The sequence below is a fragment of the Homarus americanus genome, unplaced genomic scaffold (assembly GCF_018991925.1).
Source record: "Homarus americanus isolate GMGI-L3 unplaced genomic scaffold, GMGI_Hamer_2.0 scaffold33468, whole genome shotgun sequence".
Classification (NCBI taxonomy): Eukaryota; Metazoa; Arthropoda; class Malacostraca; order Decapoda; family Nephropidae; genus Homarus; species Homarus americanus.
The window spans coordinates 1,089,686-1,102,005 of record NW_024714177.1 but is presented as its reverse complement, the minus strand read 5'-3'; the positions used below and the strand labels follow the sequence as shown (position 1 = coordinate 1,102,005).

Here is a 12,320-nt window from a genome sequence, read left to right as displayed (position 1 = left end):
TATACGGAATTCCGATTTCTTTTACCCAGCTTTAAATATTGTTGTTAGCTCCTCGCCAAAGCTTGAATACTGAAGCTTGATGTTAAGGTTTATATTCAATTCTAAACTAACACACCAAGGATTAATAAACAGTACATGGTGAATATTTTTTTGTTACTCCGGTAGTCACAGCACAAACTAGAATGACAACTTGAGCCTTTAAAACAGATGAATTCTTGATACTGATAGAGCAGAACTTTGGTTTAAATTATTCGGCCAGTGTACCAGCGCCACTATCCCAGCTCCCGAGGACGAGGATACACAGAGGGCCACTCCACACCGTGTTGTTTATCTCACAGTGTGTCGGCGCCACTAACCCCGATTTAAACACTCTGAAACACGTCTCTCAGCCACACAGTGAGGTTAGGCTACTCCCATGGTGTACAGCGCCACTACCCCGGCATGAAGACGCCAGTACCACCTACTCATCTCCCCTCCCCCTCTGCCCCTCCTCCTCTCACGTCTGGCATCGACCGGATAGTACGTGCGAGGTCACAACCACGTCTCAGGTCATCGGAGGTCATGGTGTGTTTACTTGTTGGTGGAGTCAAGTCTGCTCATTGCTGTAGTTTAACTTTACCCTAATATAGACATGATGTAGTGTTCCTAAATCATCTATTAAAAAATACAAAAAATTAACCCATTTAAGAAACACCCTCAAAGATAGTGATCATAAACGTACCCAAAACTGTTAACATGTAGTGAGGATGATGAGAACAGCAGGAACACGAGTGCTGAATCCTCACTATATCCAGAGAAATCCGTGATAACACACACCGAGAAGCATTCAGGCTGTGGGGCTATTGAAACACAAGTCTCTCATCTCCAGTAAATGTTGAGCTTCAAATTACTTGTATCTGAGACGACGGGTCTGATAGCTGGAGCAGAGAGAGGACTTGGCGTGGCTGGCTGGCGCGCTCGGGAGGAAACTGATGGCTGCTGGAGAAGTGAGGGGGAAGGGGAGAAGTGAGGGGGGGTTGGGGGAGGTTGGAGCCAAGACAGTAGGACGTGTTTGGTTAGTTCTGGAAAACAAGGTCAGGGGAGATGGGGTGGGGGGCATGCCTAGTACCACGGAACTGAGGATGGCTAAGAGCGTGTTGGCAGCTTCGTGGGAAAGGAGACATATTGCACACACGGGAGCGGGAGGCGAGAGGTACCGGTGGTGGGAAAAGGCGAGGGGTAAGTGGGGCGGTTAGCTGGGGTGAGGGTAAAGGTATGGTGGGAGGGACGGAGGGAGGGGAAGGGATGGAAGGGTATAAGCAAGAGGAACCCGGGTATCATATGTCAGTAGGTGTTATCTGCTGATGGGACCGGAGTAAGTCTGGCCAGTTGAGCAGGAGAGCTGTCCTTCCCCTGAAAGACTCCGTTACTTAGCGTTACTTACTGGTGATGGTGACGATAACACTCCTGCTCTGTCACCCCCCGCTCATCGTCCTTCTTACCTTCCTATACCTTTATTGCTTCTGTTTACGTGTTGTGCACGTATGTCTACTGAGGCTACTTACATTACTCCCTGCAGGTTCACCATCTCCCCCCGACTTAACCTCACCAATATCAGCTTTCACTTTGTACAACCTCCGATATATTGCAGTAACATATTTTGACAGGTTAACTCAGTAATACAAAGTTATGGATATTTTTCAGCAACCAGAGGATATTTAAACACTAATCGGGGGTATGAGTTTCACGGTTGTATGATCATAAACATCCCGTGTAACACCAGATGGGCAAATAAGTGTCCCAGCATGAAGACAGACACCCACCTCCCCTCCCAGCCCAGTCCAGCTCAGCTCAACCCCGTCACACCTTGCCTCATGACCTTACCGTTCTCCCCCAGCTGTGTTCATAACCACTTCATGTCCCGCCCTGTAATAATCCAAAGCTCAGAGATGGCTGCCACTCCTGTTGACTCCTCTATAAGCAGACGGAGCTACCACCCTCCTCCTCCTCCTCCTCCTCCTCCTCCTCCTCCCCCAGCGGATAAATACTGCCTCAGTCAAGAGTCTTTATAAGGCACTTCACTGACCCTCCTACACCACCCCCTTCCCACCCTCCCGCCCGCCCCTTCTAAGCAGCAGTGACTCACAGTGGTGGAGTGTTGTGGCGCCGGGGACACCTCTGGCCGCCCGCCTCAACATGATGTAATGATTAAGACAATTGCCGCCCACACTAAGGGAGGAGTTCTTTTAACCACAGCGGGGCATCATGACGCTACTGGTGTGTGTGTGTGTGTGTGTGTGTTGACCCTGAAAACAAGTAAGGTGGGATGACAGGTAAGGCAGTAAGTAGTGTGGGTGGCAGGTGTGACGGTGTTATCTGTGTCTGTAATGAGCCGCCCGCCGCCGCCCTCACACCAGAGGAAGACCAACTGCCAGTCAGGAATGTTCACCTTCCCCGTCCTCAGCCCCCACCTGCCCCCGCCAACCACCCAGGCCAGCCCCTCACGCCCCTTTACTAGCTAATACCACCCACGTCAACCCCCTCACAGTTACAAACACGACTCACACGTCCAGCTAATGCCAGTCTCCCATCGACATCCGCTGACATCCTAAATCACAACACCCACCGGCTACACCACAGGTAGGCCTCAACCACGACAGTAGACGGAGAAGGCGAGAAGTTTCAAGGTGACCAATTTCCTGTAGTAACAGATAGAGGTGAGGAAGCAACAGGTAGGTGACCGGGAAGGTGGGTAATTCTACAGGTGATTAGGAAGGTAAGAAAGCAACAGGTGATTGGGAAAGAGAGTTAGCACACACACTTGAGCTATGGTAGTAATGGCGATTGGCTTAATGGCCGCCAGTCCTAAGAGGCTCTCCAATCTGATCTAATCAAACCGTACATCATAATACGGATTGGGGTCTAATCCTCATTGGTTCCAGCTGTAATGGCAGAGAGAGAGAGAGAGAGAGAGAGAGAGAGAGAGAGAGAGAGAGAGAGAGAGAGAGACTACAACTACGAAATCATAGCCATATATCGCTGGGTCACTTCCCTCTCCGTACCACACGCCCTCCTTCCTTCCTTCCCTCCTTCCTTCCTTCCTTCCTTCCCTCACTCTCTCTCAGCACCACACGCCCTCCCTCCCTCACCCTGACAAACACCGTCCCGAGCTGACATACGACCATCACCGATTAACCCTGTTTTACGGTACGCTAATTAGACTAATTTTCCGGCCTGTACCAATGGGTCTTCTTCATAATGGTGAGGCATGACCAATACGCCCCCCCCCCCCTTCACAATATTACGACACGGTTCTAATCAGATTTTCAAACTTTATTTACCAATAAATCTCAACACACGCCATACTTACCCTTCATATTAACCAAGGTGATAAAATTAACACTGTAATAAATCAACAAGGCCATTACAACTTATTATAAAACCCGTAAACTTGTGAGTGAATAAAACCACTTTATATTTGACTACGGAATAAAGACCTGTTGTATATACAGCTTAATTTATCTCCCCCTAAACACAATCAAGCTTCAGAAATCTTAATTGGATGCCATATTGAGCCAAGCAGGAGATTTACACGTGTTATACTAAGCCAATATTTACAGAGAGAGAGAGAGAGAGAGAGATATTAATAGTGAACATTCAGAGCAGCGACAGAGAGGAGGGAAGGGAAGGGGAGGGGGTGAGCCACTAACCGAAGGACAACAAAGGAGTGTGTTCTACAAGTCATCGTTATATTACCACCCCCCCCCTTCCCTGGGTGAGTCATGGCACCTCTCACTGGTCGCTTCATGTGCCATCCCAACCCATCTATGTTAAATTTTTTCTCGTGTGAAAAAAGTTAGAAAAGTACATTATGTTTACTGTTTACATCGTGACTTCAGCACACAATGTTTACTGTTTACATCGTGAAGTCAACACAATGTTTACCGTTTACAACATGACGTCAGCACACAATGTTTACTGTTTACATCGTGACGTCAACACAATGTTTACCGTTTACAACATGACGTCAGCACACAATGTTTACTGTTTACATCGTGACGTCAACACAATGTTTACCGTTTACAACATGACGTCAGCACACAATGTTTACTGTTTATATCGTGACGTCAACACAATGTTTACCGTTTACAACATGACGTCAGCACACAATGTTTACTGTTTACATTGTGTCGTCAACAATGTTTACTGTTTATATCGTGACGTCAACACAATGTTTATTTTACATCGTGACGTCAGCACAAAATTTACTGTTTACATCGTGACATCACCACACTGTTTACATTATGACGTCAGAACACAATATTTAATCACAACAAGAAGTCAGAGTCGTATGGAGAAAACCAATAATTAATTTGATAGTTACATTAATAACTAAGGTCTCTCCCGTCTCAGCCTAACAACCACAGACCATTTCTTTAGTTCATTATGTTAAAACTTTCTCCAGTAATAACTTTCTTCATCCAACACGTTAACAAAAAACTTGGTTAACTTTCTACAGGTAATGATGATAAGACCAAAGTCGTGGTGACAATTATTCGTACAAGGTAATTAAGTTCACTGCACTGGAGGTTAATGAGGCGGGTTAAGGTAATGCCTATTTAACAGGTGAAGTTTCTTGTATCACAGGTGTTGACTCATCCATACTGCTCATATAACCAGAAACGAAGTAGTTTTGTACAATCTTCTGTTAACAATGTAGTTCTGTAGTTAAGATCCCCTCGTTGAGAATGGTTGACTCACCTTGAAGTTGGAGATGACGCCTTCCAGGTAGTAGTGCCACTCGAGGGAGCGCAGGTAGATCTGGTGCCAGTGCTTCTCCAGGGAGCGAGCCTTGCGGGGGATGTTGTCCTTGGTACCCCGACGAGGTGGACGAAGCTGCGGTTGTCTGGAGGTGGTGGCGGAGTCCTGGGTGTCAGCGGTCTCACAGTCTGCGGCAGCTGGGGGTGCTGTGGCGGCGGCTGCTGCGGCTATACGTTCGTACTGCCGAAGGACGCTCTTTAACACTGGTCCATGGGCCTCGATGTCTTTTAGCAGGATCTGGGGAAGAGAAGGACACGAGGTTACTCAACTGTTGTTAGACGCGGTAAATGTTTGACATAATACACAACATCCACCACCACACCAAGTTCACATTAACACTTAAAGTTATTCTTGGATAATGGCTGAAAAAGACTGGTCTATGTGGTCGATAATTTATTCATTATCTTCATCTGTACAGCTTGTGTCTTATGAAGTATTGAATAAAAAATATGTCAACATTTCTATTAAGATTATTTCCTTCATTGTGGTGTCTAATGAACGCCAGACAAACAATCTGAATTATTAAACCAAAACAACATCAGATTTTAGGGTCGTTGGCCATAATTGGTTGGACCTGGTTACTGAGCCCCACACTGTATTGTTGTCTCCCCGCCTCTATTATCCCGACACAAGGGAGACGCCCGTGCCTCCCCGCCCACCACACAGTGATATAAAACTTGCGGCCTAAAACAAGAGCACTGGCCACTGGTGTTACTTCCTGCTCCTCACAAAAGTAACCTTTCCGGTGGTACCTGGCGGCTCCACGTGACCTGCCATCAGTCATTAGTCAGCTGCCTCTCCCCACCTGCCGCTACCTGACACACTTTCAAAGCGCCTCGCCAATGTTTACCGCAGCTGTACCCGGCCACTGCCTCATATTTCGCCATTAGAAGTAATTTGCCGAACACTTATTCTTGTCGCCTGGAAAGTCAATGTTCATTTGTGTGTGTGTGTGCGTGTGTGTGTGTGTGTGTGTGGCTATGGACGTGTGTGTGTGGTAATACCAATGTAAAATAGAGGATTTCCTTTTATATAATGTATTTTAAAATTCAATAATACAATACCTAATCAAACCCCTTCTGATAACTTGCTGGGCTACCTAGACCGTCGTGGGCCATAGAGTAATTATACCGACCAATCATGAGGAAGTGAATGACCTGACCTGACCCCCCCACTCCCCCTGTGGTAGAGAGTACAGTAACCAACCCAAGTACCGTATTTATCACTATCAACAGACCTGATAAATGGAGCAATAAAAGTGAAGTGAGGTGACCCTAGACAGCACGTGACACACACACACCCACCCACACCCACCCACCCACCCACACCCACCCACACACACACACGCACGCGTCCACTCTCACTCACCAAGCAGGTCTTCCTCGTCACCACAAATATTATCACCGCTTTTTGTATATAATGTTATTTCAGGTATTATTATTAGTATTATAGTTCTCTTAATTAGCATTATAGTTACACCTACTCTTAATTAATTTCAGTTATTATTTTCATTAACAACTTCATTACTACAACTTTAAGCAACATAACTCACACGTCACCAAGGACCATAACAGTCCACTGAGGCGTAAAACAAGGTGACGAAAAAAAACAACAACAAAAACATTCCTGTAAAAAGTGATCATAAGGAATCAAAGCCAAGAGCGATTAATACCACAAAAAATAAATACTTGAGACAGAGGCGTAGAGGCGGTGATGAGAATCTTACCTTATCATAAAATTTCATCTCATTGTTCATAAATCCTACCACAGGTGTTGTTGACTCACACTAAGACACGTAGAAAACCTCGTCATAAATTTCATATCAGGTGTTAGCTATTCTTCATAAATTGTACCCACAGGTGTTGATGACTACAATGTTAAATTATAGACACGAACAATAGCTACAAGACTTCACTATTTTAAATATGGTCCCAAGACTGCATCCAAAACCCTAATACAATAAGTCAGTGTTGTCGCCTTCCATTGTCCCACTACCGAGCCTCAGGTAACGAGTGCCCTTAAATCTCAGGTAACCTCCACATCACCCAGGTACTGAAACGGTGTAAATTTTATCCCCGAACAGATAATAAACGAATTTATTTAGCTGAGGAAGAGTCTTAGTGCTAATCTGATATCGCTGTGGATGGTTAACATTGGAGAACCAGTTAGGGACGTTCTTAATTCATCAGTTTTGAGGGAAATTCAACTTTGAAACTGAGCTCAGGTCTCTTACTACCCAGGTTAGGTTAGGACAGGACCTGACATCGGGCCCCCTGGTGTGATTGGCAGACCTAAACAACCTGAGAACTGTTGACTATCACGCCTGAGAGTAATTCCTACTTTCTCCCCCTGGTGGCCGCCGCACACAACAGACGACTCGCAGTCATTGCTCAAGACAAGTTGCCACGTTTCTTGTGCTCGTGTGTGTGTGTGTGTGTGTGTGTGTGTGTGTGTGTGTGTGTGTGTGTGGTCGCAATTCACAATAAAAAGAGACAGACAGGTGGAAGCCAATACCGCCAAAGCAGGCAGAAAGGCAGACAGGAACACACAGGGAGGGAAGCAGGTGGCCGGAGACAGACTAGGAGAAAGGCAGATAAGCCGTCAAATACAGAGAGAGACGGGGAGGAAAAAGACCCACAGAAGAAAAGAAAGTACAGCCACACGAGGAAAAGAAACACAGGCAACACTGAGACAAGAACACACAGACAAACATATGGAGAGGGCGGGAGGGAGGGAAGCAAAGTGGGTGGTAAGCTTCGGCGGCGGACAGGTCGCTCGGGGTGACTCACCACCGGCCACTAAGATGTTCTCCCCAGATAACACCATACACCCTGGCCACTACACCCCCCACACCATACCGCCAACACTTAGGCCTTCCTGATAACCTCCTGTCCCCTAATCACCGCATTTATTACCTTAATGGCTTACACACACTAACTTAATTTGACTCGACAGTCCATAATCACCTGGGGTCAACCTCTCACGTCTCTCTCCACTTATCTGGTTTTCTGTCAGGAGGGAGGGAGGATGAAGCAAGAGGCGCGTGATAAGATGCTGGGAGGGCGAGGGCGTGGGAGTGTGCAGCTATGTCCTCCCACCTGTCACCCACGCCCCTCACACTCCCTAAACTATGGGAGGAGTAGGACCCAGACATGCGTGGGATGTAAACACGATCGGTGGAAGAACACTCGAGGTGGTGGTATAGCCCGGGTGTTGAAGTGGCTACCTTGACGGGAATAACCAGACTACCTAACTAACACTCTCTCTCCAGGCTATAGTTGTGGCCCTAAGACTACCTCGTAATGATTCCCCATAGTCTTATTAGTGACTCCCAAGGCTAATAGAGATGTCTTTCGAGGCTACTTAGTCGTAATTATCCAGTAACCCAACACCTACAGAAGACCGCCTGCAGCTAGGGATGGGTCGTCTGTCTGAGGAGTGTCTGCACGCACACGTTCTGCTCTACTCAGCGCTAAACTGTACATACACTTTTACTTGCAATTCTGTCTGGTGCAAAATGTACAACTGGTTTGTTTAATGGTCCCGTTGTGTAGTGTTGTTGTGACGTGTGGCAGCGACTGAGACGACGTTAACTTTTACGCGGAATGCACTAATGCCTAAGTACGACGACCCTCCAGAGTACGACATCGTAACTTCTTGAATACGATGCCACAGTACTTTGGGGGGTTAAGTCCTCGTACTCAAGGGGTTAATATGTAGATGTACTCAGTATATATTTTCAACAACATGTCTTTGGGGTTAATACGACAAAAACACTAACTCTGGTCACGTCTAAAGAAATTAATTTAGACTTTTTTCATACAGGTGAATTATATCCATATTTCTAGTGACCTCAACGTAAATATCTTCATTAATGTTGATGTGAGCAGTAACATGAGGCGTGGCTGACGTGGTCTATGTAAAGCTCCATTATTTTTAAGATTACAGACTAAACTTAAGCCATGAAATGTAAATCTCGGCCCCATTACATAATTCACCGGGTCTTGTAATCTGTCGGGTGCATGGGTCGGATTTACGGATAATGTGGCTGTTTGGTTGTTGAGGAACTGTTAAGCGCACGCACGCACGAGTGGCAGGTCATCCACTAATTGCTCTTTCTTTTAAGTACAGCACCTCGCCCAGGAGCAGCAGGGAGAGGATTCAACAGTGGTGCTTTAACTCGTCACTGTTGTTCGTTGAGGACTTGTTGAAGGCCACCACACACACACACACGTCTTCTCTACTATTCTACACTACCGACTTCCAGGTACTACTAACAAATCTCTCTCATCACAGTACAGGGGGTAGAATCATCGGCTCCTGACACGAGACAGAAGCAACTGAAGAAAATACATTCCCCTGTACTGACCCAAGAGCCACGACCCTCACTAAGACTGTAATCATGTACCACTCCCCTGCATACCTCCCAGGCCAAGATAATCCAAAATGGCTTCCTCCGTCGCCCTCCTGAATATAAATGAAATTCCTCCCCTGACAGTCGCCAGTCTTTGTCACTCACAGCAACAAGGCCACACACACACACACACACACACACACACACACACACACACACACACACACACACACACACACACACACCACCGTTAACTTCCTTACAGATATTAATTCCTCGCTGCTGACGTTGAAGGTGAGAAAATAATGCCTCGTTACAGGTGTTCATTAATTGACGATTCATTCACTCATTCATTCTGGTTTTAAATGGCCCCAGTACAAGGCCGAGAAACATCCCTGATTAACAGTAAACAGTACCACTGATGACACACCCCGTTGCTGTGTGTGTGTGTTCCTCACCAGTGTGTTCCCCTCCCCCAAGGTCGTGAAACCTATTACTAACCCAGGAGGAGCCACCATCCCCCCTAGGCCCTTGTAATCACCTCCCCCCACCAGTACCCCAACAGGAACCACTAAAAACATCAACAAACCAAATTATGCAAATGACTCGGCAATTACCAGCCGAGTTTCAGATCATTGGCCCAGAATGTTGGCCTGAATTACATACGAGTATCTTATTGTAAACACCAGAACTACTAGAGGAAGACTGCCTCGGTGAAACTACTGATGTAAGGCGGTCTTGAAGGAGCTTTAACCACTGTAGTCATTATATACTGGTTAAAGCTTCCATTACATTACGAAAGACAGGCGTGAGGAACAGGTGTGAAGGACAGGTGTGAGGAGAGTGGTAGAGGCAGTGTGTACCGAGGGTCAGGAGCCGTGAATATCATGAGGAGGACGGCGGGGGCAGACACCATAAAAGGCCATGTGGGTACCTGGCCCTTACCTGGCCCCTCAGCGAAGCAAAAGGCCAGTCCACTATCTAATAAGGCGACGCTCACAACCACTCCACTCTCTACTCCCTCCCACCTACCTGTCCTAACACTGATTAACCGATATGCAAGTACGTGGTGGTGGAGTCCCGCAATTTAGGGCCTCCGGCAGGTGAACCACGACCAGCGGGGGCGTCCAGCTGTCCGCCTGAGGCCACCGCTCACCAGGAAGTGAGAGCAATTTAATTACATCACTAATTTGATCTTTATCCTCACTCCAGCAGCCAGCGGATGACTGTCTTAAGTAACACGAGGCTAATATGACAAGTGACGCGGTCTGTTGTCACTTAAGACCCAGCTGACCACACCACCAGGTTTAGATAAATAAACAAATACTTTAAACAAATCATAATCTACACTACAACGCCACGTAAAACAAAATCTATTCAGTAAACCTGTTGTAAAATCGCACAGCAGAGACCCGTGGGAGACCTTCTCAAATAAATCAGATAAAGATGAGAAGACTAGAGGAGGTGGAGAACTACCTCCACCTCTCCTCGCCACCTCCTTTATATAAACACATTGAATGGATATGAAATACCTACTGGAACGGTACAAGTGTTAACAAATGGAAAATATACTGATCCAAATTCTTTCTTTACAGACAGGTAACACAACCCAACACCTTCAATTAACTATTACGGGATCAGTGCAAGTCTAAGGTTGAGGCAAACATCAGTACAGGGCGGTGTAGTGTCCCACATGGCCGCGTTCAGCAAGTCATTGATGTTAGTTAGGTGGAAGGTGACCCGTGGGCTACAAGGAGCTGCCCGGGGACCTAAGAGGACTGTGTTTAACCTACTACTGCATGTGCCGGGAGCGTGGTGAAGGTGGGTGTTGTTAGTGACCCACAGCCCAGGGAGAGACACGAGAAGGCCTCTGGTTACTCAGAGTTTTAGCTGGGCCACCCACATCCACTTTATGTCACCTGGACGACTAAACTTCAAGTGTTCAACAAAAACCTTTAATGTTTAGTCAATTCATTGCAGCTACCCCATCAGGTGACTGGGGTAAGGAGAGAGTGCGATCGACACCTCATTCTACAGTAAGTTAGGTCTCCATGCCATATGTTGTGGTATCCTCACAACCACACACAAGGCCACAACCCATACCACCTAAACGTCAGCCGTTCTCTCTCGCCACCACCGACATCTCCACAACATACACACTGCTAAGAGATCCACCTGAGCAAACACCCAACGAGGTACTGTTAACGAAATATATCTCACCTGACGACGAAAGAGACCCAACATAAGGCTACTGATACACTCACGTCTTGTTCGGGGTTTTGCTCTACACGATTAAGATAAAAAGTTGCCAGAAGAGATGGGTCAGTGTCAAGCTGGTCACGAGGGGGCTGGAGGCCGTGTTTCCCCCCTCCCTCCCTCTCCCCTCACCAGGTGGCGGGGCGTTATTACCCAGGTGGTGGGGGAGGGGGTACACGGGTGATGGGGGAGGGGGTATACAGGCAATGGGGAGGATGGGGGTACACGGTACCGGTGGGTTACATTATTAACAACGCTTCCGCCCATGAAGGACACACATTACTCCCACGTACACCTGCTTGCTGAAGTTGTCAAGGACGTGTAGCCCCAAGACCCTGATCAGTCCAGAGAACCACGGTAACGCGTCCAGTAAAGCTCAACCGCGAGCAGCTGTAAAGACGAGGTCTCGTAAACACTACATACTGAGCTAAACGTATGATCTTAGTCTCATAACGACGACGACTCCATTGACAAGAGCTTTTATAACGAAGTAAACAGTGAAATAATATCATCCATAGTTAGTTACATAAATGGAAGAAAATTTAGCAATTCATTATAGTGGCTGAGGAGAGGCCACGTGACCACACACACACAACATTACCAGATAACCAATAACAACACCTTGATAACACACCCATGGCGGTAACCATCACACTGGTATCCCCGGGAGAGATAAAAGATAAGGACACTCAGGATACACCAACCACAAGGGGGAGTGAGTGTACCTCAACCACGTCATCACTATACTTGAGTGCCCACCACCGTCACTCAATTGTTGTGGTGCCTCTGGTGGTAACTCAAGCCACAATACTATACTGACGTCACGCAACAGTACAATAACACAATACACTAATAATTTTAAGGACCAAAAAAACAAAACAATCTTTGTCTAAGGTGATAAAAATATACA

General features: G+C 46.7%; 1 protein-coding gene across 4 annotated transcripts in view; it reads right to left on the bottom strand.

Annotated features, from left to right (window-relative positions):
- Positions 1 to 12,320, bottom strand: part of LOC121876391 — a 264,178-nt gene that overhangs the window by 112,870 nt on the left and 138,988 nt on the right. For all 4 annotated transcript variants that reach the window (XM_042381469.1, XM_042381475.1, XM_042381483.1 and 1 more), the window contains one exon: positions 4,741 to 5,037. In XM_042381469.1, the coding sequence (XP_042237403.1) occupies positions 4,741 to 5,037 (297 nt within the window). The remainder of the gene's footprint in view (positions 1 to 4,740; positions 5,038 to 12,320) is intronic.